Source organism: Lepidochelys kempii, chromosome 1, assembly GCF_965140265.1.
Source record: "Lepidochelys kempii isolate rLepKem1 chromosome 1, rLepKem1.hap2, whole genome shotgun sequence".
In the NCBI taxonomy this organism is placed as follows: Eukaryota; Metazoa; Chordata; order Testudines; family Cheloniidae; genus Lepidochelys; species Lepidochelys kempii.
In genome coordinates, this window is record NC_133256.1 from 235245810 (window position 1) to 235269016 (window position 23207).

The 23207-nt window shown below is 41.3% G+C and overlaps 1 protein-coding gene across 31 annotated transcripts in view; it reads right to left on the reverse strand.

The window, feature by feature from the left end:
• Positions 1–23207, reverse strand: part of PLEKHA5 (pleckstrin homology domain containing A5) — a 273041-nt gene that overhangs the window by 150935 nt on the left and 98899 nt on the right. The window contains exon 4 of one of the 31 annotated variants that reach the window (XR_012155751.1): positions 7339–7414. The exons of 29 other annotated variants lie outside the window; for them this stretch is intronic. Coding sequence is in view for 1 of the 2 variants with exons in the window: in XM_073318805.1 (XP_073174906.1) it covers positions 11696–11715 (20 nt within the window). In the remaining variant the exon portion in view is untranslated. Of the gene's footprint in view, positions 1–7338; positions 7415–11695; positions 11800–23207 lie in introns of those variants that run through there. One more of the 31 variants, XM_073318805.1, reaches the window with a different exon arrangement.

Genomic DNA, 23207 nt, shown 5'->3' on the forward strand with positions numbered 1-23207 from the left:
AATCAGTGACAAAAAACAGAAGTCTGGGGACAGTCAACTAGAGGTGAACAAAGGAATATCTACAAATATTCAGGATTTGTCCTTTAAAAAAACCCCACTAATTCACTGATGCAAAGCCCTACTGTAAAATTTGTTGCACTAGTGCAAAAGAAGTTACGTGCACTGTAAGCACTTAGAGCAGTCTATGTGGGGGAACTGACTGGCACAGCTATTCTGGAATAGGTATTCCACAATGGGAAAATGTATGTGTCTTAACTGAAAATTTCTGTTCTTACAGTAATGAGGACTACAAATCCATGACAGAATCTCTGCTCTCCATGCAGCCTTGGAGGTAGACCAAACCTGTCAATTGTTGGCAAGGGAGGTGTGGCTCCAACTCCGAGAAACTACCAGTAGAGATACTTCCACAGCCTAGGAAAACCAACTACTCCATGTAAGGATAATTAAGCATTAAAACAAAACAGAACAATCTTCCTACAGAGAAAGAAATTCAATGAGCAACAAACTGAATGTCAATTAATAATATAATACCTTTATCCAATTAACTGCCCATGCAGGGTGGCTTAGATCTATGGACCTCATTACTCCAAGAAAGGACATTTTTAGACAAGTCATGGATACATTTTCCAGTTCTTACCTGTAATGAGGGCCACAGATCCACAACATTGGGATTTTCAAAGTAGCGTCCACTGGAGAGAGGGAAAGGAGAGACACTATATACAGTTATGTACAGATGTGGAAGGGAATAACCTCTTCCGAGCAGTTACTGAGATATTACAGCTTGGAGCACCCATTTACCAAAAGCAGCATAAGGTGATGCCTGAACACCCAACCTGTAGAATTTTGAAGAAAGTTTGAACACATGACAAAGTAGCAGATCTACAGATGAGACTTCTGGCAACACAGCTTTGCTTATGGTCTATCTGTTCATGAAGTGCCACAGTTCTACAGAGTGGAAGGAGTTATGCTTTTCTACTTGTATGTTTGAGAGAGAGTTAAAATATTGGATCTGGAAACGTAGAATTCCAAAGCCTTCTTTCCCTGACACCAGATAAAGTATTTGTCCTAACTGAGCTGTAAGGTGAACATGTACTTGGAGAGCTCTGCTGACATTGAAAGTATGCCACAATTTCTCTTTTAGGTGCAATAGAGCTGGGCAAAGGGATGGAAAGACAATTTCCTATACTTTGTGGAGCATGGAGTTAGTCTTTGGCATGAAGACCAGGTCAGTTCAGAATACTACTTTTTCTTTATGGAAGTTGCAGAACTCAGCTTCCAGGAAAAGAGTACCTAAATCAAACAAGTGCAAACTAACATGATTGCTATCAAAAAGGTCACCATAATGGTTCAGAAGTAATGAGACACCTTCATGAATGATTCAAATGGAGAGCCTGTAATGGCACTGAGAACCAGATAAGTTCATTTAAAAGAACTCTGTGCACTTCGGGAGAATGTAGAAAAGATGCTGCTTTTAAAAAAGCCACAACACTGGACATTTGGATAAGATGAAATCTGCCTCTTGCCTGCCACTCTGGAGGGTCTGAACTGCCAGGCCTAGCCAAAGTCCATTTAAGAAATTCATGAATTTGTACTACCAATGCAGACATAGGGGGCAAGACTCTTACCCTGGTATCAGTGGGCAAACCTCAAGCAGGCCCTTGAATACAGAGGAGTTAAGATTTATTTTTGGGAGCAAAAATTGTGGATATTAGCTCTCTGAATAATCTCATTGGTTTAAGAAGCTCTCAAGAGCCAGGCACCCCCTCCTGCACCTCAACCCCAATTTTGTGAGCATTCATGGTCCACCATACAATTTCTATTCCCTGATGTGGCTGCTATTGCCCACTATTGCCTCATCTAGGAAGGAAGATGTAGAAGCCCCCATGGGCACAGGTTCCTCCTGACCCTCCAATTCACGGGGTTCCTACCCCAGTGATGCTGTCTGCACGATGCCAACACGGGGTCGGGCACCGATCCTTTTGGATGTTTCCTTACTATTGAGGAAGATGGGGGCCCCCGCCCATTCAAGGCAACGGACAGGGACCTGGAGCTTGGCCCCTGGGCTTGATGGTATGCCCATGGGGTCCAGAATGGCCACTGTATGGGAGCCTGCCATTGAAAAAGACAGAGCACCACAGGGACCTGGTGTGTGTCCTCTCACCGAGAACGGTGCCTGCTCCACCTGGTGATATAGGACTCTGGCACCGAGAACCAGTCCAACCTTGAGGACCACGCGGATGCCATGCAGGAGGAGAGGGGGAACATTGCCAAAGCATGGCTGGTTTGCCCTTGGAGAGAACTGGCCCCTTGTGAGGTTCCAGTGCCAGAGACTGCTGGGCCGTCATCTCTATAAGGTCCCTTCCGGCCTCAAATATGTCCTGGGTAGATGGCATATCCAGCTCCCCCATCTGGCTTTCTCACGCCTGGGGAGTCCATCTGGACTGGACTCGATGGTTCTGCCCGTGCGGCCAGAGTCAGTGGTGTCGGTTTCGTCTGAGCAGGAGCTGAGTGTCCCAGCATGAGACACACACTGCAGGCCCAGTCGCACTCCACTACTCTGTTAGAAATTCCCCCCTCTTGGCTCTTCTTTGCTTCTTATGCGCCAGTGCCGAGAGGTCACAGAGGTTGTCTTTGGTGCCGGAAAGCGTCAGTGCCACAAGTCCTTGGGTGCTGGGTCCTTTGCCAGTGCCGCGGCCTCCCTTACTGACGCTGACACGGTCTGTGCAGGCTTCTGACAGGACGCATAGGGTTTGAAGCCTTGAGACCGAGGCATGCCCCCAGTCCCTGAAGGGGACAGCCTGTGGGGTAGAGAGGTACCCCCCCAAAAAACTTTACTAACTACACTAAAAACTAACAATACTATGCTAATAAAACTATTTACAAAACAAAGAAAGGGAATGCAAGGGAATGGCTTGCCTGAGGCAAGAGAGAAAGGAACTGAAGAGGCGGCGGGTCGGGAGGGACCTATATACATCGCTATAAATGTGCACTCCAGGGGCTCCACAGCCAACCTGACGGGTACCGCTAGTGGAAAACCCTTCCAACAACTGTGCATGTGGCGCGCCCATACCTACTTGGAATTGACATAAGCAATCACTTGAAGAAAAACTTCATGTTTCAAGTAGGAGGCAAAAAGATCTACTGCTAGGGACCAAATTCCTTTACCAGTAGATGAAAACACCTATGGGTATAGTTCCCATTATGAATCATCTAACTCAGACCTCAGTGGTTCAGGAGCCAAATTAGCAATCAACATTACCCGAAAAAAGCCACAGTAGTGTGAATTCATTGTTTCATTTACTATTTTTACATATATCAGGATGCTTTGTAGAATATCTAGTCAGTCATTTTACAGTGAGAATTCATTTTATTTTAAACACCCACCCACCCACAATACACACACATACATAACCCCCCCCCCGCCCCCCAAGTATTCTACAATTGGTTAACAACACAGTAAAAGCACCCTGATTTAATTATTTACCAAATCACACGGTGTTTTAATATGTGCTGCAAAGAGCTGCAGGAGACACATTAAAAAGTCTCCAGAGTCTCAGTTTGAGTATCACTAATCTAACTTACATCAGCTGAACCACTTGGCCATAACATTAGTTATTTCTTAGATGCAAAGGAAGCAAATAGACTGCTTATCTTCCTCCGCCCAAATCATCAGCACATGAAGGATAGTCCAGATAAGGGAGCAAGTCGTGAGATCTTACTGGATTGTCCTGAGCTCTCACCAGCTTATATTGTGCTTGCTCTCTTATTTGGAACACATCCCCTGGACACACTTTGATTCTGTGTGAACACCCCCATCCTTCCTGGTTTGCATCTGCGAAGACAACTGTCCTTACTGGTTCTCTTATTGGAAAGCCTGGCTTGAAGCTGCTTGAACTCATCTGCCATATGAATGACCTTAGAATCTTCCTAGGGAAAGATACCTTCACTGAAGGAAAGATATGCAATAGCTCAGGGAGGTATAAGGAGCAGCCCAATAGTGGCCTCATGTGAGTACAGGGCCACAAAGAATATCCAGAGGAGACCACTGATCCCAGCAGAGACAGAAACATACAAATGGGTACACTGCCCTTGAGAGGTTGACTGTTTTAATAACATCCCTCAGTTTCTCCCGTCTTTACTGAAATAAGGAACACTGTAGACAGTGTGTCTCCACACAGATAGGGAATCTGCTTAGATCAGTGGTTTTCAAACTTTTTTTCCTGGCGACCCAGTTGAAGAAAATTGTTGATGCCTGTGACCCAACTAAGATGAGGATGAGGGATTTGGGATGTGGGAGGGGCTTAGGGCTGGGGCAGAGGGTTAGGGTGCAGGGGTGAGAGCTGCAGGGTGGGACCAAGAATGAGGAGGTCAAGGTGTGGGAGGAGAGCTTTGGGCTAAGGTACGAGAGGGGGTCAGGGCTCTGGGCTGGGGGTGCAAGCTCCGGGGTGGGGCTGGGGATTAGGGGTTTGGGGTGCAGGAAGGAGCTCCAAGTTTGGTGGGCTCAGGGATGGGGCAGGGGGTTGGGGTGCAGTAGGGGGTCAGGACTCTGGGCTGGTACCAGGGATGAGGGATTTGGAGTGCAGGAAGGGGCTCTGGGTTTGGGGGGGGCTCAGGGCTGGGGCAGGGGCTTACCTCCAGCAGCTCCCAGTCAGCGGTGCAGCTGGGGTGCAGAGGCAGGCTTCCCGCCTCTCCTGACACTGCGGACTGTGTTGCGCCCTGGAAGTGGCCACTAGCAGGTCCAGCTCCTAGGCGGAGGTCCGCAAGCAGCTCCACACTGCTCTGGCCCACAGGCTCCTCCCCCTGCTCCCACTGGCCGGACTGACCAGAGCCGCTGCGACCCAGTCCCTTCCATTCCGCGACCCACGATTTGAAAACCACCGGCTTAGATTGTATTAAACTGATTTTCACAGACCCGTGACTCTGCAGCATCCTTTTCACCTGGGTAACATGTATGACTTACTCTGGATGAGGCCTTGGATAAGAGGGTCACATAGGAAGGTAAACACAAATGCCAGACACTACCAAAACTTTTGTAAACACTTAGCAGTCCTGTTGCTAAACCAAAGGGCCTGTATTGGTACTTTTGTGCTGTCTGCATGCCCTGACTTCTCCACTTCCTCAGGGAGGACTCCTCCCCACCCCTTTCTTTAAATTTTGCTCCGCACTAGGGAAGAGACACTCTGCCTGCCTGCAGCTAAAGAGGCAGATGATATTTGTACTGGCAGTTTCTCAGAACTGGGGCCAATCTCTCCTGCTACTAATTGACAAGTTTGGTCTGCATAAAGCAGAAACTCAACATCGAGGATCTGTGGACCTCATTACAAATAAAAGCTATTCCAAAATAACTCCCCTATGTGAGCACACTATTCAGAAATTTTTTAAAAAGTTACCTTATTCCAGAATACTTACTTTGTTTGGGAAGATGAGTAATTATTTCAGAATAAAATCACTTATTCGAGAACACACAGTGTCTAAGTGGGGGTTACTTTGGAATAGATAAATTGTATCAGCACAGCTGTAGAAGAATGGGCAATCTAGAATTACTGTGCTTTTCAGCTTCTCCCCATGTAGACAAGGTCTTAGTATCCTACTTGGTGAAGTCACTTATGTTAGAGCAGCACATCTACACTAGGTGTTTGTACTGGTGTTAACTACATATGTGCACAACATCCCATCATAGACAAGCCTTCAGTATAAAGCCACTTACACAATATCAGAGCTTAAACTCTTTATGGCTGTAGAAAAGCAGTAAGGTAACAGGGATAAAAGGAAACTTTGATAGTGTGGACCACTTAGAGCAGGGGTGGGCAAACTTTTTGACCCGAGGGCCATATCAGGGTTACAAAATGGTATCAAGGGCCAGGTAGGCAAGGCTGTGCCTCCCCAAACAGCCTGGCGCCTGCCCCCTATCCGGCCCCTCCCACTTCCCACCCCGACTGCCCCTCAGAACCCTCAACCCCCTGCTCCTTGTCCCCTGACCGCCCCCTCCCAGGATCCCCCTCCCCTAACCAACCCCCCGGGACCCACCTCCATCCAACCCCCAGCTCCCTGTCTCCTGACTGCCCCCCCGCCCCCATAACCTCCGCCCCATCCAACCGCCCCCCGTCCCCTGACTGCCCCCCAGGACCTCCTCCCTTACCCTTATGAAGCCGCTCAGAGCAGCAGGACATGCTTATTTGAAAGCCTGGGAGGTGGGCGGGCGCACGCCGCGCTGCCTGTGCGGTGGCATAGCTGCAGGGGAAGGGGAACAGCAGGGGAGAGGTCGGGGGTTAGCCTCCCCGGCTGGGAGCTCAGAGGCCAGGCAGAATGGTCCCGCGAGCCGGATGTGGCCCGCGGGCCATAGTTTGCCCACCCCTGACAGAGTCTGTATCTATCAAAGTACATACGTTTTAGAAAACAAAAGCATGGCAGTGACCTGGTTGCTGCATTCCCACGCCTTGGGAAGCTTAATTTTTGCTAAATTCTTAAAGAACTGCATACGTGTGTCAAAACTAGTTTTATTAGCAATCTAAACAATTAGTAACTCGTTTTCAACAGGAAAAATTAACTACAGTTTACCATATGTTGCATTACTCATTTCACCAGTAAACATGCACAGACAGAAAAGATTTCTGAATCATTAACTTTCCCTAGGGAAGCAAAAATGAACACCTACTTGCCTCACTTTTTTCTTTCAGATTACAGAAATATTCTTTGGGAAGAACTGATGTTAGGCTGCTCTGGAAGACCGTCACTCTCCCAAAACTTCTGTAAACACTCTCAGTCCCACTGCTAAACCAAAGGGCCTGGATTGGTAGAGTTGTGCTCCCAGAGCAAAGTTGAGAAAGCATCTGCGAGACTGCTAACCTGGGTTATGGACATGGGCATCCTTCAAGTCTATTGAGGTCATGCAGTACAACTTTTTAGTTGTTGCAGTGCTTCCCAATCACCGTATTAAATTTCTTCAGTAAGAAATTTTTGGTATCACTGGGATTCCAGGCACTACAAGGCAGCAACAATAAGGGGAGTGTTACTACTACAGACCAGACCTACGTAGTTGCTGGCATTTTAACCTCTGGCTTGTATAGACCTGCTCTGATCAGTCACGTGATAGGACACTTAAAATACCGGCAGCTGCCCACAGCCACATCTATACTGCTGCTACCACTAGTGGGAAGTTGTAAGAAAATAAGTCTTAGTGCAGCCAGTGGACACAATTTCTTACCATCCTATTGGGACTGTGATCATGCACCAGTATTAAGGCATCATAAATAGCAGCAAACTTCAAAAAACCAACCCTGCAATCTATCCCTCCACTCACAATCAGCAACTATTTATGGTTACCAATAATGCTCTTACTTTTTTGTCTCATCCAAATCTCTCCAACAGCAATGGGAAAAATATTCTTCTGGATTGTAAACCCTTAAAAGATTATCTGGAAAGGGAAGAAAACACTGGATTTGTGCCATTTTAAGTGTATTTGATGTATAAAGAAAGGCCTGACATTTTTTATAATTTAGTCACAAAATTCCTGCATAAAGGTGACCTCCAAGTGAAAAAAATGGGTTTGTCCCCCGTACCCCCGCTTCTTTGATGCGTAAAGAAGGTCTGAAAGGTTTTTTGTTTTGTTTATTAAAGTGGTTTCTTTTGTGCTTTTTTTCATTAGGAATTTAGGTCCTGTTGGGCTTCCACGATTTAAGAACTAGCAAAATGTTAATATCACAAAAGTAAAAAGAGTGAAAGATGAGCAATTGACAAAGGGATTTTCAGTGAGACTGCTTAAAAGCATGTTTTTTTGTTAGCACAATGGTAAAGTAACATTTTGGAGAAATGACATCTTTAATAAAGACCCAACATCCTCAATATTTTAATTAAAGTATTGGAGCTCACAACAAAATGTTCCAGACACCTCCAACAGGTCTTCCAACATAACCAAGGAAGAACAAGTTTGACAGTTGTATTTTTCCTTCAAAATATCACTAAAAAAAATTAAAATACATTTAAAAAATTCAGGCTACCTTTATGCATTTTAAAGCAGAAAAACAGCACAAGCCAAACTTATAATTCTTTGTAGATTACCTGTAATAAGAAGAAAAAACTCTTGTTTAAAATATTTGTAACCTGAACAAAAAACCTATCAGTATTGCCAGTACATATGGGCAATATAAATCAGTGATAATTGAGGACTTTGTTGCTGTTACATTAAAACTAGACTTAATATTTCTGTATGTACGTATTTTACTGAAATAAATGGTTTTGGGTAACAAAGTAGATAAAAAGTAGATTCCAGAAAACTAACACAAATAAATTATGCACAAAACAGATTAAAAAAAAATCTATAGAGGAATTAGATATTATTGTAAGCTTCTGAAAAGTTAGTGTGTTAACAGTTTTTTTTTTTAATTCAGTATCAATTTAACTGCTATTTATAATGACTTTTCCTCATTTTTAGGGAGAAATAGCTATGTATTTAAACTGAACTTGTAAGGAGCTAGCAGAGGGATGTTCTGTTTACACCTTCATTTACTGCTTGGTTGACAGCAAGGCAAATAATTTGCTCAAAATTCATAACTCTTATTGGAAACTTGCCAGCTAGCTCCTAAATTTTTACTTCTGAGATGCCATCTCAATTTTTAACCAACAGAAAATAAAACGTGTAGTGATAAAAGTAACAGCTGGAGGGGAAAAAAAAGTCTCTACACCAAATTGGGAGCTTCACTTGCCTAAATATATTTTAGCAAATGGAAACATTTTAACAAACTTTTATCTGCTCAGCTCCAAAGAATGTGTGTATTTACTTTTGCAAGATCAAAAAAGATTATTTGTTTTTCCTTTGCCCACAGTATCAAGGTATGAAAAATTCATGTTGGTATTTCAATATGGGAAAATTAAAACCCCCACTATAAAATAAACTCAGAACTACTTAGATCTGCTAGCGTGTGCACAAATTTCTTTCTTGTGAACATGGCTACAAATGAAACTTGTTTCTACATGCAAGTAGAGAGGAAATAATCAGAAAAATCCCATCTAGTGTTCACATCTCTGATTATCTACAAGTTCTATCATGCTTCCACACTCTGCACTGTGTTCATGAAGCACATGATTTCAACAGGGATCAAATTATTTTAATGTAATTGTGGTTTCAACAAAAGATGAAATATTCCTCATGGAAGAGTCATGCTGATACAACAGGTTCAATTAAATCACATAAAACTTAAAATCACTAAGAATACTTTAAATGTCATTTGTCAAGTGAAGTACACTATTTTAATCCTTTAACATTCCTGGAAACAATTCCAGTAGTGATATTACATTAAAAATGTCAGGGTGTTTCAATCAAGTTAGCTTTCTGAAGATTATTTAAAAGCATTTGCTCAGATTTATTAAATAGTTTAGGAGTTACTTTTCAGAGCCCACTTATATATTACATCCTTTTTTTCTCGTGAACAAGGCAGTTACTACTGTAGGTGGTAGAAATAAAATGGCTGGATCATTAAATCCCAGTCTCCCCACGCTCTGACTCAGACTCAAGAACAAATCCAAGACAAGTGACTCTCACTTTGCAGGTTAATAGAAACCTTAAGTTTCACATTCACATTGTGTGATACAATTAGTCCTGCATAGTAACTGTTTAAGAAATCCTTTTCTCATCATTTCAGTTACTTTTCTTTTACTAGAAATCAGAGCAAAAGTTATCTTTTCTAATTTAAGAGGAATATCTGTCTTTTCTCTCTTGTAAATAAAAGTAGCACAGCTGACATGCATGCAAAATACAAGGGGCGGGGGGAGGGGAGGAGGAGGAAGGGAGAAAAGAGACATCCAGTGCCCTGATCTCCAGTTAACTTAGCACTGGGAACACTGCTTTGTTTTTGCATCTGACTTGTGTGAAAATTGACCTTATGATCGATCCCTCAATGATTGAAATTAAAATACTTATTTGCTATCCTCTTACCACTTTATACAAAACTTGATGTCTACACCAAATTGATACTAAATTTCACTCCCCCCTTCATCTTCTATAACATTTAAGCAGCATCTCTAATAGGGAAAAAATTATAGGGTTTATTGGGCGGAGACCAATCAGCAATAGAATAATCCAGTGGATTACCAAATTTAAAAAATAAACAGATATAAAACACATGCAGCAGAAACATTTAAACTCATTCTAGAAAGCTTAACAAAATATATTATAAATGCAGATATTTGTACCAGTGTATTAAAGAAATTACGTATTTCCTTCAATTATTTTTAGCTCTGGCTGGAAATTCACCACAAGTGAAAACCAGAGCTACAAAAAAGGTTACTGCAATAGCAAGCAGTCAAACCATATCACTAACGTGATACTAATTCTATAACAATACAGTATCACCAAGTATTACACCAGAAACAGTAAGTCAAAGATGGCACACATGAAGTGACACACAGAGTCAGTTTCTGAAAGCTAATATTACATTCACCTAGCTACATAAAGAACTGATTCAGATCATACATATTTGATCCTGAACTTACTACTCTGCTGAAATCTAACATCTACAAAGATTAGTTTCATTACTCTCTAGGAACTCCAGAAAATTGGATTAGATGGGTTTACGTTTATTTATCCATCAAGACCTGATATCCTTATTGTGATAAATATGCAGGCTTTTTTCATAAAATATACCTGTTTATGTATTTATAGATATACCAGTCAAATTTCCCGTCCTTAAAAATAGAACGCTTAATAGGCTTTTAAAATAATTTTCTTAACATTTGAATCTGCTCAAGGGTTTTTGGAATGTAAAGTGTTGACAGCAAGCTACCATTAGAAGGCTTCCCTTCAAGGGTTTTGTCCAGTGCCTGGAAAATGAAAGCGAGATATCCTATATTACCTTTGTAATAAGAAAAAAATCAGTTTGAATGACATAGGAATATGCTTCAGATACCTCATGCCTGAAAAGCTGCAAATAGACATGCAGAGTTTGCCAAATAGACATGCAGAGTTTGCCATACAATACAACATGGTACACTTTATGACAGGGTTCACAGCTCAAAGTACAAGGTTTAAAAGGTATCTTTGCAGTTTATGTAGCTTCTTTGAGAATGGATCAGATTTTCCTCTTCCGTTCTGTATATTTGTCACAAACACTCCTACTTCAACATATGTAATATTTGTTATACGGTCAGATCCTAGCACTACCTTTATTATGTTCTGTGATACACTTGAAGCTACTTATTTTGAGGTATTCCTATTGTTGCACACTAATTTAAAAAAATGTTTGAAAACTCACAATGAGCTATAGAACTAAACAGCAGTAATTATGAATTGTATATTCTATGTATGAAAAGATTCAAACCACAGACAAGCACACTGCGTGGCTGCAGCTTTCATATCAGTGATTTTGATAGTAGTAATTTAAACTACTTTACATACAGTACGCAAGTTTCCTCTAATAGCAGTTCATTTAAAAAGTTAAAAAAAGCAATACTGAAATTATATTTAAAAATACTAATCCTTCAAGCTACATACACTTATCAATAGCAATCTGAAATAAGTAGCTATTATTGTTCCAAGTTCAAACTGAGTTCTCAACTTTTAACTTCTCATGTAAATTATACAGTCTCTAAGGCACCTCAAATTCAAATTCATACAAAGCAAAACTTGTTTTTTCCCCCAAGAAAGCCGGTCACTTACAGTCATTAGCTGATGAAATGTATCCAAAACACAAGAATTACTCACCAGTCTTCAGGGAAATTCATTCTCTACCAAAAGCTTCACACACAAACAACAAAAACACTTGGAAACGATGTGAGGCAAAGCCCTTTTGTCTTTGAAGCTGCTCCCCAATGAGCACTGCACAGCCCTGACACCGAGAAAAAGCATCCTTTAGCTGTCAGGGTTCCTAGCCTCACTAGAAAACTGATACCAGAGTGATGTCACACTGCTTCTCTAATGTTATTGCAGCTCCAAATCACTAACTCAGTTCTCTCCAATGAGAAATCGTTACCAATAAGTGTTATGAAACAAGATGTACTGAGCAACGTAAGCTATTTTCAACAAAAACTGAAACCAAGAGTATAGATTTTAAACATTACAGCTTGCAGAGGCAAAATACTGAAGTCCAATTAGTTTAAAAAACAGTATCAAATTATGTTACACAAACAGCAAATCTTTTACTTTAGTTTCACTTCTGAGACTGGGTTTCTATATGCAGCTTGAATTGCTCATAAAATACTGACTCATTTTGAAATTTCATCCTGTACTTAGGGATGCGAAGGAAGAAAATCACTGAATATAGTAACTATGTTTTGTATCTTGCGGTAAACAGTGATTCATATTCCATTTTCCCCACAAAACGAGGCAATAAAGGTCTGAAATTTTTAATCAAAATACACTAACAGATTTTAGACTTTTCTTTAAAAAAAAAATCACTCCTGAAAGTACACAATTTTAAAAGAGATTCAAATCACCCTAATAGCAATTACTATAAAACAAATTATTGCTCTGTAATGGGGTCAGCACCCACCTCTCGCAAGCGCTCCCTTTTCTCTGGCCAATAGTGCCAGCAAACACAGTTGTTTCTCGGGGAGGCACCCACCTCTCATGGATGTCTCCCTTTCTCTCGGTTAGGTGTGAGCCTTCTTTTCTTTATTGATCTTACATCAGGGTGGCACCTGCCTCTCTCAAGAGCGCACACATCCCGGCTGCTAGCTCTCTCTTTTGAGGTTTGGTCTACCAGAGAAAATTAAGTCTGCTTAGGTTTATTGCTCAGGGATGAGAAAAATCCACACCCTTGAGCAGTGTACTTAAGCTGACTTAATCTTCACTGTAGACAGCACTAGGTTGATGGAAGAATTCTTCTGTCAAACTAGCTACCACCTCTCAAGGAGGTGGATTACCTACACCAATGGGAGAATCCCTCCCATCAGCATAGATAGTGTCTACACCTAAGTACCACAAGCTGCACCGCTGTAGCATTTGAAGTGTAGCCATACCCTAAAAAGCTCACATGGTTGGGTGGAGATACCCTAATGTTAACCCATCACCAGCTGGCATGATGTTAAAACACAACAGCCTTTTCAATACAGTGTGCTGAGTTGCATTTAATGTAATTTTATGTCATTAGTTTCATAGATTCATAGATATTTAGGTCAGAAGGGACCATTATGATCATCTAGTCTGACCTCCTGCACAATGCAGGCCACAGAATTTCACCCACCACTCCTAAAAATGACCTCACACCTATATCTGTGCTATTGAAGTCCTCAAATTGTAGTTTGAAGACCTCAAGGAGCAGAGAATCCTCCAGCAAGTTAATAAATGTTCAAAGACTACATAATTTGCCAGTGTAGATAAAGCCTTGGATTGCTGATTTGCACTTGATGGAATTGCTGAGATGAGTTTCTGAGTATGTTCCCTGTCTCTCCCGCTAACTTCCCTTCAGATCCAGAGTAAGGACGACTTCCTGGTCTGGGAAGTTGTGGATACCACAAGGTCCTGTTGCAGAAGATACGGACTCCCTTACAAAGCATCTGATAAGAATAGAAATGTAAAGTTTCACAGTAGCAGCCATGTTAATCTGTATCCGCAAAAAGAACAGGAGTACTTGTGGCACTTTAGAGACTAACAAATTTGAGCATAAGCTTTTGTGGGCTACAGCCCACTTCATCTGATGCATAGAATGGAACATATAGTAAGAAGATAGATAGATAGATAGATATACACATACTGAGAACATGAAAAGGTGGAAGTAGCCATACCAACTGTAGGAGGCTAATTAATTAAGATAAGATTTTATCAGCAGGAGAAAAAAAACTTTTGCAGTGATAATCAAGATGGCCAATTTAGACAGTTGACATGAAGTTGTGAGGTTACTTAACTTAAGGAAATAGATTCAATTTGTGTAATGACTCAGCCACACCCAGTCTCTATTCAAACCCCAGTTAAGGCTATGTAGTTTGCATATTAATTCAAGCTCAGCAGTTTCTCGTTGGAGTCTGTTTTCGAAGCTTTTCTGTTGCAAAATTGCCACCTTTAAGTCTGTTACTGAGTGACCAGAGAGGTTGAAGTGTTCTCCTACCGGTTTTTGAATGTTATTAGTCCTTATGTCAGATGTGTGTCCATTCATTCTTTTGCGTAGAGACTGTCCAGTTTGGTCAACGTACATGGCAGAGGGGCATTGCTGGCACATGATGGCGTATATCACATTGGTAGATGTGCAGGTGAATGAGCCCCTGAAGGCGTGGCTAATGTGAGTAGGTCCTATGATGGTGTCACTTGAATAAATATGTGGACAGAGTTGGCACCGGGCTTTGTTGCAAGGATAGGTTCCTGGGTTAGTGGTTTTGTTGTGTAGTTGGAGGAGAGTATTTGCTTCAGGTTGGGGGCTGTCTGTAAGCGAGGACTGGATATTTTTTCAGAATAGGTTGTAGATCCTTGATGGTGCGCTGGATAGGTTTTAGTTGGGGGCTGAAGGTGACGGCTAGTGGCGTTCTGTTATTTTCATTGTTGGGCCTGTCCTGTAGTAAGTAACTTCTGGGTACTCTTCTGGCTCTGTCAATCTGTTTCTTCACTTCAGCAGGTGGGTATTGTAGTTTTAAGACTGCTTGAGAGAGATCTTGTAGGTGTTTGTCTCTGTCTGAGTGATTGGAGCAAATGCAGTTGTATCGTAGAGCTTGGCTGTAGACAATGGATCGTCTGGATGGAAGCTGGAGGCATGTAGGTAAGTACAGCGATCAGTAAGTTTCCAGCATAGGGTGGTGTTTGTGTGACCATCGCTTATTAGCACTGTAGCATCTAGGAAATGGACCGCTTGTGTGGACTGGTCTAGGCTGAGGTTGATGGTGGGATGGAAATTGTTGAAATCATGGAGGAATTCCTCAAGGGCTTCTTTTCCATGGGTCCAGATGATGAAGATGTCATCAATGTAGTGCAAGTAGAGTAGGGGCGTTAGGGGACAAGAGCTAAGAAAGCGTTGTTCTAAGTCAGCCACAAAAATGTTGGTATGCTGTGGGGCCATGCGGGTACCCATAGCAGTGCCACTGACTTGAAGGCATACATTGTCCCCAAATGTTCACCACAAAATAGGCTTTCAGTCAAATGTGAACAGCAAAGCTTCCGCAGTCTCTTGCTGCTCAGCACCAAGGACGATTGTGAGGCAGGAGACAAAAGTGTGCCCATTACTTCTCCATCACAGGCTTCTGCTCCCCCCAAGTGGTGGAAAAAAGCTTAATCCATACTCCATGAGGAGATAACGTAATGCAATTATGCATGCTTCACTGTTGCTTATAAAGTATCGTTCTGAGGAATCATTACTGTTTAATTCCTTTTCAACAGAACTAATCCTGTTCCTTATATAAAGAAGGGTTTGATCCTGCAAAGCCGCTCAGAAAAGTAGTCCTGTTTAAATCAATGTGACTATTCACCTGACTCAGCCTTCTATCAAATGAATCATAAAAAGGTCAGAGAAAGTTCTGTACATTTCACAGTGAAATGCATCTTTTTCTTTCTAATCTAGTGCTGAAACCAGAGTTGAATCTAATCTACAATCTCAAATTAGGACTGTCACATTAGATAAACTTGCAACAATGTGGCCACCACAAGTAGTAGGCTTGAAAATATTAAAAACTGATCAATAATTCACAGGACAAAGTGCGTATCTTGTGAATTTTCAGATTCAGACATAGGAAATGCTGAAAACAGGCAGACAACTACTCCACCTTGTTTGGCATTCTCTGACACTGCCTGTGCCAGAAGCTTCGGAAGGATGGTTTGAAACTCCCATAATGCAGGCTGAGTCAAATGACTTCAGGGTTTGTTTGTTTTTTTCAGATAAGCCCATTTCAATCTCCTTTAAATTAACTATATTTATTGGGTTTATGTCAGACAATATTAAAAATAATTAGCGGCTTACTATACCTAAAAGGATTGCTAAAAATCACTATATTGTGTATGTGACATTTTTCTTCTCTTGTTTATATTTGTGACACTCATGTGATGTTTAACTTGATGATGTGACTAATTCATCATTTAGAAATGCATCAAAAATTAAAGAGCTAAAGATAACAGAGCTCAATCTTTAAAAAGGCCTAGGAACGTGACAGCTGCTCAACTCATTGAGACTAATAGTAATTTAAAGCATTAAACTTAATTGCAAGAGAATTAACAGTATATTTACATTTGAGACTGTCACAACAACAGAAGAATAAAGTAAAGCAACAGGAGTGCCCAGTAGCAGGAAGTCAGTACCAGTTTTAAAGGGAAAATTTCCTCGTCAATAAGCAAACAAAGATCAAAGAGCCAACAAAAGGCACTAGCCAGATTCACCTTTTCTTGCAATTCTTTTGGCATACTTGTACCATTTTAGAGTGAAAAACCATATGAAAAACTAGAGTTTTGGTTGAATGTGGGATTATTCAAACCAGAAATTCCACATTAAATTTTTCTACAAAATAAACTGTTGGCACAAACCCACATTAATCAAAATCACAGTGTATGTCAGTTCTAGTGGCCAATCTCCATTGATATTCAGTAAGGAGAGCTGCAAGACTTGATCAAGTCTATGGCTTGATTGAGTATTCTAGATGAGTATGGTTACATATTAGGTACAAGCTGAAGAACAACATGAAAAAAGGTTGGGCCAGAATTAAGTGGAAAGTGAGAGTCATAACTTTTTTTTTATTATTATTATTAAAGACTTTTAACATTAAGCAAGAACCCTTGTAGATCCACTTTAAATTCTCCTTTCCCCTTCCCCCAGACACATGAAAGGAAGACACCATATTCCGATGTTCAGGGCCTTGCACTAAATCCTTTATATTGTATGTAAGAGAAGCATTTTCTGTAGGCCAGACTGGACTAAATTCAGACATGGTACAGCTCAGTATATTTAATCTTAAAAAAAAATAAAAAAAAATGAAATTTAAATCCTCTGTTTCTGCAGGCAGTTGACTAAAATATTGACTATAAAATACCAATTGACAAACTAATTCTGTACTGGTTTAAAAAACATTTAAATCTACTAGAATTTGATGGGTATACTATAATTTTACAAGAACATGAAATTATCTATCCATAACAATAGCCCAGAAGAAAGTTCTGTCAGGATTTTGGCTGGAACCTCTCTCAGAAGTTTTAGGTTAGGATTTTTCTGTAGTCCCATGAATGACTAACCTGACTTCTTTCCTGAGTCTTTGTAAATTTTATATATATATATATATATATATATATATATATAATTTACAATGTATTATTTGGGATTTGATGTACTTTATTTTTTGTTATGCTATCAATCCTCGGACCTTTGATCTATCATGAAGAAGCCTCTGCTCCTCTTCATCTTTTAAGTGCCTCAGACAGCTTTGTCGGTTACTAAAACAATTAACACCTAGAGCCAACTAATAAATAAAATCAACCTGTCCATTTAAGGTTTCAGAGTAACAGCCGTGTTAGTCTGTATTCGCAAAAAGAAAAGGAGTACTTGTGGCACCTTAGAGACTAACCAATTTATTAGAGCATAAGCTTTCGTGAGCTACAGCTCACTTCCTCAGATGCATATCATGGAAACTGCAGCAGGCTTTATATATACACAGAGAATATGAAACAATACCTACTCCCACCCCACTGTCCTGCTGGTAATAGCTTATCTAAAGTGATCATCAGGTGGGCCATTTCCAGCACAAATCCAGGTTTTCTCACCCTCCACCCCCCCACACAAATTCACTCTCCTGCTGGTGATAGCCCATCCAAAGTGACAACTCTTTACACAATGTGCATGACAATCAAGTTGGGCTATTTCCTGCACAAATCCAGGTTCTCTCACATCCCCCCCACCCCCATACACACACAAACTCACTCTCCTGCTGGTAATAGCTCATCCAAACTGACCACTCTTCAAGTTTAAATCCAAGTTAAACCAGAACATCTGGGGGGGGGGGGGGTAGGAAAAAACAAGAGGAAACAGGCTACCTTGTATAATGACTTAGCCACTCCCAGTCTCTATTTAAGCCTAAATTAATAGTATCCAATTTGCAAATGAATTCCAATTCAGCAGTTTCTCGCTGGAGTCTGGATTTGAAGTTTTTTTGTTTTAAGATAGCGACCTTCATGTCTGTGATTGCGTGACCAGAGAGATTGAAGTGTTCTCCGACTGGTTTATGAATGTTATAATTCTTGACATCTGATTTGTGTCCATTTATTCTTTTACGTAGAGACTGTCCAGTTTGACCAATGTATATGGCAGAGGGGCATTGCTGGCACATGATGGCATATATCACATTGGTGGATGTGCAGGTGAACGAGCCTCTGATAGTGTGGCTGATGTTATTAGGCCCTGTGATGGTGTCCCCTGAATAGATATGTGGGCACAATTGGCAATGGGCTTTGTTGCAAGGATAAGTTCCTGGGTTAGTGGTTCTGTTGTGTGGTATGTGGTTGTTGGTGAGTATTTGCTTCAGGTTGCGGGGCTGTCTGTAGGCAAGGACTGGCCTGTCTCCCAAGATTTGTGAGAGTGTTGGGTCATCCTTTAGGATAGGTTGTAGATCCTTAATAATGCGTTGAAGGGGTTTTAGTTGGGGGCTGAAGGTGACGGCTAGCGGTGTTCTGTTATTTTCTTTGTTAGGCCTGTCCTGTAGTAGGTAACTTCTGGGAACTCTTCTGGCTCTATCAATCTGTTTCTTTACTTCTGCAGGTGGGTATTGTAGTTGTAAGAAAGCTTGACAGAGATCTTGTAGGTGTTTGTCTCTGTCTGAGGGGTTGGAGCAAATGCGGTTGTATCGCAGAGCTTGGCTGTAGACGATGGATCGTGTGGTGTGGTCAGGGTGAAAGCTGGAGGCATGCAGGTAGGAATAGCGGTCAGTAGGTTTCCGGTATAGGGTGGTGTTTATGTGACCATCTTTTATTAGCACTGTAGTGTCCAGGAAGTGGATCTCTTGTGTGGACTGGTCCAGGCTGAGGTTGGTGGTGGGATGGAAATTGTTGAAATCATGGTGGAATTCCTCAAGGGCTTCTTTTCCATGGGTCCAGATGATGAAGATGTCATCAATATAGCGGAAGTAGAGTAGGGGCTTTAGGGGACGAGAGCTGAGGAAGCGTTGTTCTAAATCAGCCATAAAAATGTTGCCATACTGTGGGGCCATGCGGGTACCCATAGCAGTGCCGCTGATCTGAAGGTATACATTGTCCCCAAATGTGAAGTAGTTATGGGTAAGGACAAAGTCACAAAGTTCAGCTACCAGGTTAGCCGTGACAGTATCGGGGATAGTGTTCTTGACGGCTTGTAGTCCATCTTTGTGTGGACTGTTGGTGTAGAGGGCTTCTACATCCATAGTGGCCAGGATGGTGTTATCAGGAAGATCACCGATGGATTGAAGTTTCCTCAGGAAGTCAGTGGTGTCTCGAAGGTAGCTGGGAGTGCTGGTAGCGTAGGGCCTGAGGAGGGAGTCTACATAGCCAGACAATCCTGCTGTCAGGGTGCCAATGCCTGAGATGATGGGGCGCCCAGGATTTCCAGGTTTATGGATCTTGGGTAGTAGATAGAATATCCCAGGTCGGGGTTCCAGGGGTGTGTGTGTGCGGATTTGATCTTGTGCTTTTTCAGGAAGTTTCTTGAGCAAATGCTGTAGTTGCTTTTGGTAACTCTCAGTGGGATCAGAGGGTAATGGCTTGTAGAAACTCGTGTTGGAGAGCTGCCGAGCAGCCTCTTGTTCATATTCCGACCTATTCATGATGACAAGAGCACCTCCTTTATCAGCCTTTTTGATTATGATGTCAGAGTTGTTTCTGAGGCTGTGGATGGCATTGCGTTCCGCATGGCTGAGGTTATGGGGCAAGTGATGCTGCTTTTCCACAATTTCAGCCCGTGCACGTCGGCGGAAGCACTCTATGTAGAAGTCCAGTCTGCTGTTTCGACCTTCAGGAGGAGTCCACCTAGAATCCCTCTTTCTGTAGTGTTGGTAGGGAGAACTCTGTGGATTAGTATGCTGTTCAGAGGTATTTTGGAAATATTCCTTGAGTCGGAGACGTCGAAAATAGGATTCTAGGTCACCACAGAACTGTATCATGTTCGTGGGGGTGGAGGGGCAGAAGGAGAGGCCCCGAGATAGAACAGCTGCTTCTGCTGGGCTGAGAGTATAGTTGGATAGGTTAACAATATTGCTAGGTGGGTTGAGGGAACCATTGCTGTGGCCCCTTGTAGCATGTAGTAGTTTAGAAAGTTTAGTGTCCTTTTTCTTTTGTAGAGAAGCAAAGTGTGCGTTGTAAATGGCTTGTCTATTACCAGCAGGACAGTGGGGTGGGAGTAGGTATTGTTTCATATTCTCTGTGTATATATAAAGCCTGCTGCAGTTTCCATGATATGCATCTGAGGAAGTGAGCTGTAGCTCACGAAAGCTTATGCTCTAATAAATTGGTTAGTCTCTAAGGTGCCACAAGTACTCCTTTTCTTTCTGTCCATTTAAGTGGCTTTATATGCTCTTTAAAAAAATTGCACATGAAGTAATCACTCAAAGTTGCTGTTATATGCAGGAGTTCTCAAGTACTTCACCAGAAACAAATACAAACAGGCCATTTTGTCATCTCCAGAATAAGAAAAGGCATCACAAATACTTGCTAATATATTTAATAACTGTCAACTGGCACTCTCTCATGTTTACTTGTACTGAAATGTGTATGTAATAAAAATGTTTCTCGCTGTTTAAAGATGTTAGTTTCCCTCGTACAGATTAAGTTTTAAAGGATAAAGATACAAACAAACATTCTTGTACATTTAGGAGTAGTGTGTTCAAGTGGCTAGGATACTAGCTGGAGTCAGGAGACCCGGACTCTAATCCCTACTCCGCTGCTGAAATGTTGTGTGACATTGGGCATCTTTCCTCACCTGTTTCCCTCCCCACCATTTGTCTATCTTGTCCATTTAGATTGTAAGCCCTCAGGGTAGGCACTCCTACTTTGTGTTTGTTCAGCTAATGTGACAATGAAATCCTTTGCAGCCTTGAGACATCACAACTTACTAAATTCACAACACTCTAAAAAGCTAGGTTTCATAGAACATCAGGGTTGGAGGGGACCTCAGGAGGTCATCTAGTCCAACCTCCTGCTCAAAGAAGGACTGTATTGAGTAATACTATATTTGCTAATAGTCTTTGCTATTAGTCTAACAATCTACTGCAAGTTATAGGTCTACTTTCCATATTAACTTTTCAAAAAAGTTATATCTATAGTATTTACAGGCTAGACCTTAAATTAGCATTTTGCCCTTTTGAACCAAATTTGAGCCTAACCGTCTTCAATTTTTTTTCCATGTTACTTGGTTAATACCAATCCACTGCACATAAATACCTATGATAGAAGAACGCTAAAGGTTTCAAAGTAAAACGCTCATGTTAGAAAATGCTACAATTAAGGTAGCCACACATGTAACTAAAGATCATAAAACATGCACAAGGCATGGGAAACCTTAATTCAGGTATTTCTTAACTTCTAAATATTTGACTTTGCAATGAATGTTCTTTTAATGCATTGCGCGTATGCAGTTTCCTAGATTTCTCAAAAACCAAAGGGGAAAAACACAGATTCCACCACATGTAATCATAGTGACACCCAGCATGATGTTCAGCATGAAGTGAAACCTTGGCCACTTAGCTCTATAACAGAGCTCGGACACTAACAAAGGAGTAACTGACTGTTATTGTTTCTTTTCTGAACTCCCCAAGTTGTCCACTCAAAGTATGGCGCCTGAAACTGGACTCGCGCTGAGTCCTCATCTGTGCGGAGTAGAGCGCAATAGTTACTTCCTGTGTCTTACATACAACATGCCAGTTAATATCAGAGAATGTTTGCCTCTTCTGCAACAGCATCACATTGTTGACTCAATATGATGAGCACTGACCGTGTTTTTGGTATAAAACGGAGAAAAGACCCTGCTCAGAGGAACTCTAGTGTTCATCTGATAGTGGGTGCTGTCTCCACATATGTGGTATTTTGTGACATTTTTAGTTTCACTATTAAAGGGCTAGGGTCAGGAAGGAAGTGGAAGATGCAGTTGGGGAGTGGGTGGGGGGAGTCAACGCCCCTACATGCCCCTCCCCAGTCTTCATTCCTGGATATGTCGTCACAACTTCACAAACATTGCTCTTATGCAGGAACTATGTTGCTGTTACCAAGTGGACAATTCATGGTAGGGAAAGGGTTCCGAGGGGAAATGTTGCTTGTAAGCAGCAGTTGCTCTTACAAGGTGTTGTTGCAAACAAGCATCTATTGCAGTGTTTCCCAAACTTTTTTTGGCTACGGAACACCTGGTACATATTTACAGAACACTTATAATATTATTTTGTAGTCATTTGGTTTTCAAATAAAAAATCCCGTTATTTATGCTCAAATATATTTTATTTTATAAAACAAAGCAAAAATACAAATTTAAAATAACTTGAACAATTTCTAACTGGAAAGTGTGTATAAAGTAGTACAAAAATCAAGTGCAAGACCCTTTTTTTTTTTAATTACGATTCTTTCACCAAACACCTATTCACATCGTGCAGAACACAGTTTGGGAAACACTGGTCTATTGTATTGCATGAATGCCCCCGCATATTACAACATACAGTGCTGCTGAAGAGATGGTCTCTTAAATGAGTAACGCAGAGTTCCTAACCCTCTGTGATAATTAAAAATCCAGTTGACCAGAAAACCTCTGCAAAATATTGGAAGGAATAGTCACAACTAAGAGCAGGATACATTCCTCTTCACATAAAGAATAGCAGTGGAAAATTAGATATTTTTGACACCAGTCTTGCAAAAAACAAACTACGATTCCCAGCAAAATCCTGGGGGATATCATGATACAACAAATTTTCTTAATTTCTGCTAAAATTATCTCAGTAGAAGGCTTCTGATCTGATTACTGATTTTTCCATGCTATGTAAAGGTTATTTCAGAGTTTTTGATTTTTGGAGTGCTTCACTTTGGGGCACAGGAAGAAAATTAAGTAATTACAGCAATCATCAAGTGCCTCTGGAATCATAACTTAAATACTATTTCCAAGACTCCAACCCACAAAAGAATTCTATACTTCCCTTATATGTACAGAGTCTGAGGTTACTTTAGTCAGACATTTTGTGAACTACTGGTGAGAAAGCACAGAAAGTTTTAGCTCCACAAGATTTTCAGAAACTTGTACATGTAAAAATAGGGTTGTAGTGAAAGTCCTAACAATTTCAATGCAACGGTTTTTCAAAGGTGACCTCTTTCTTCAATC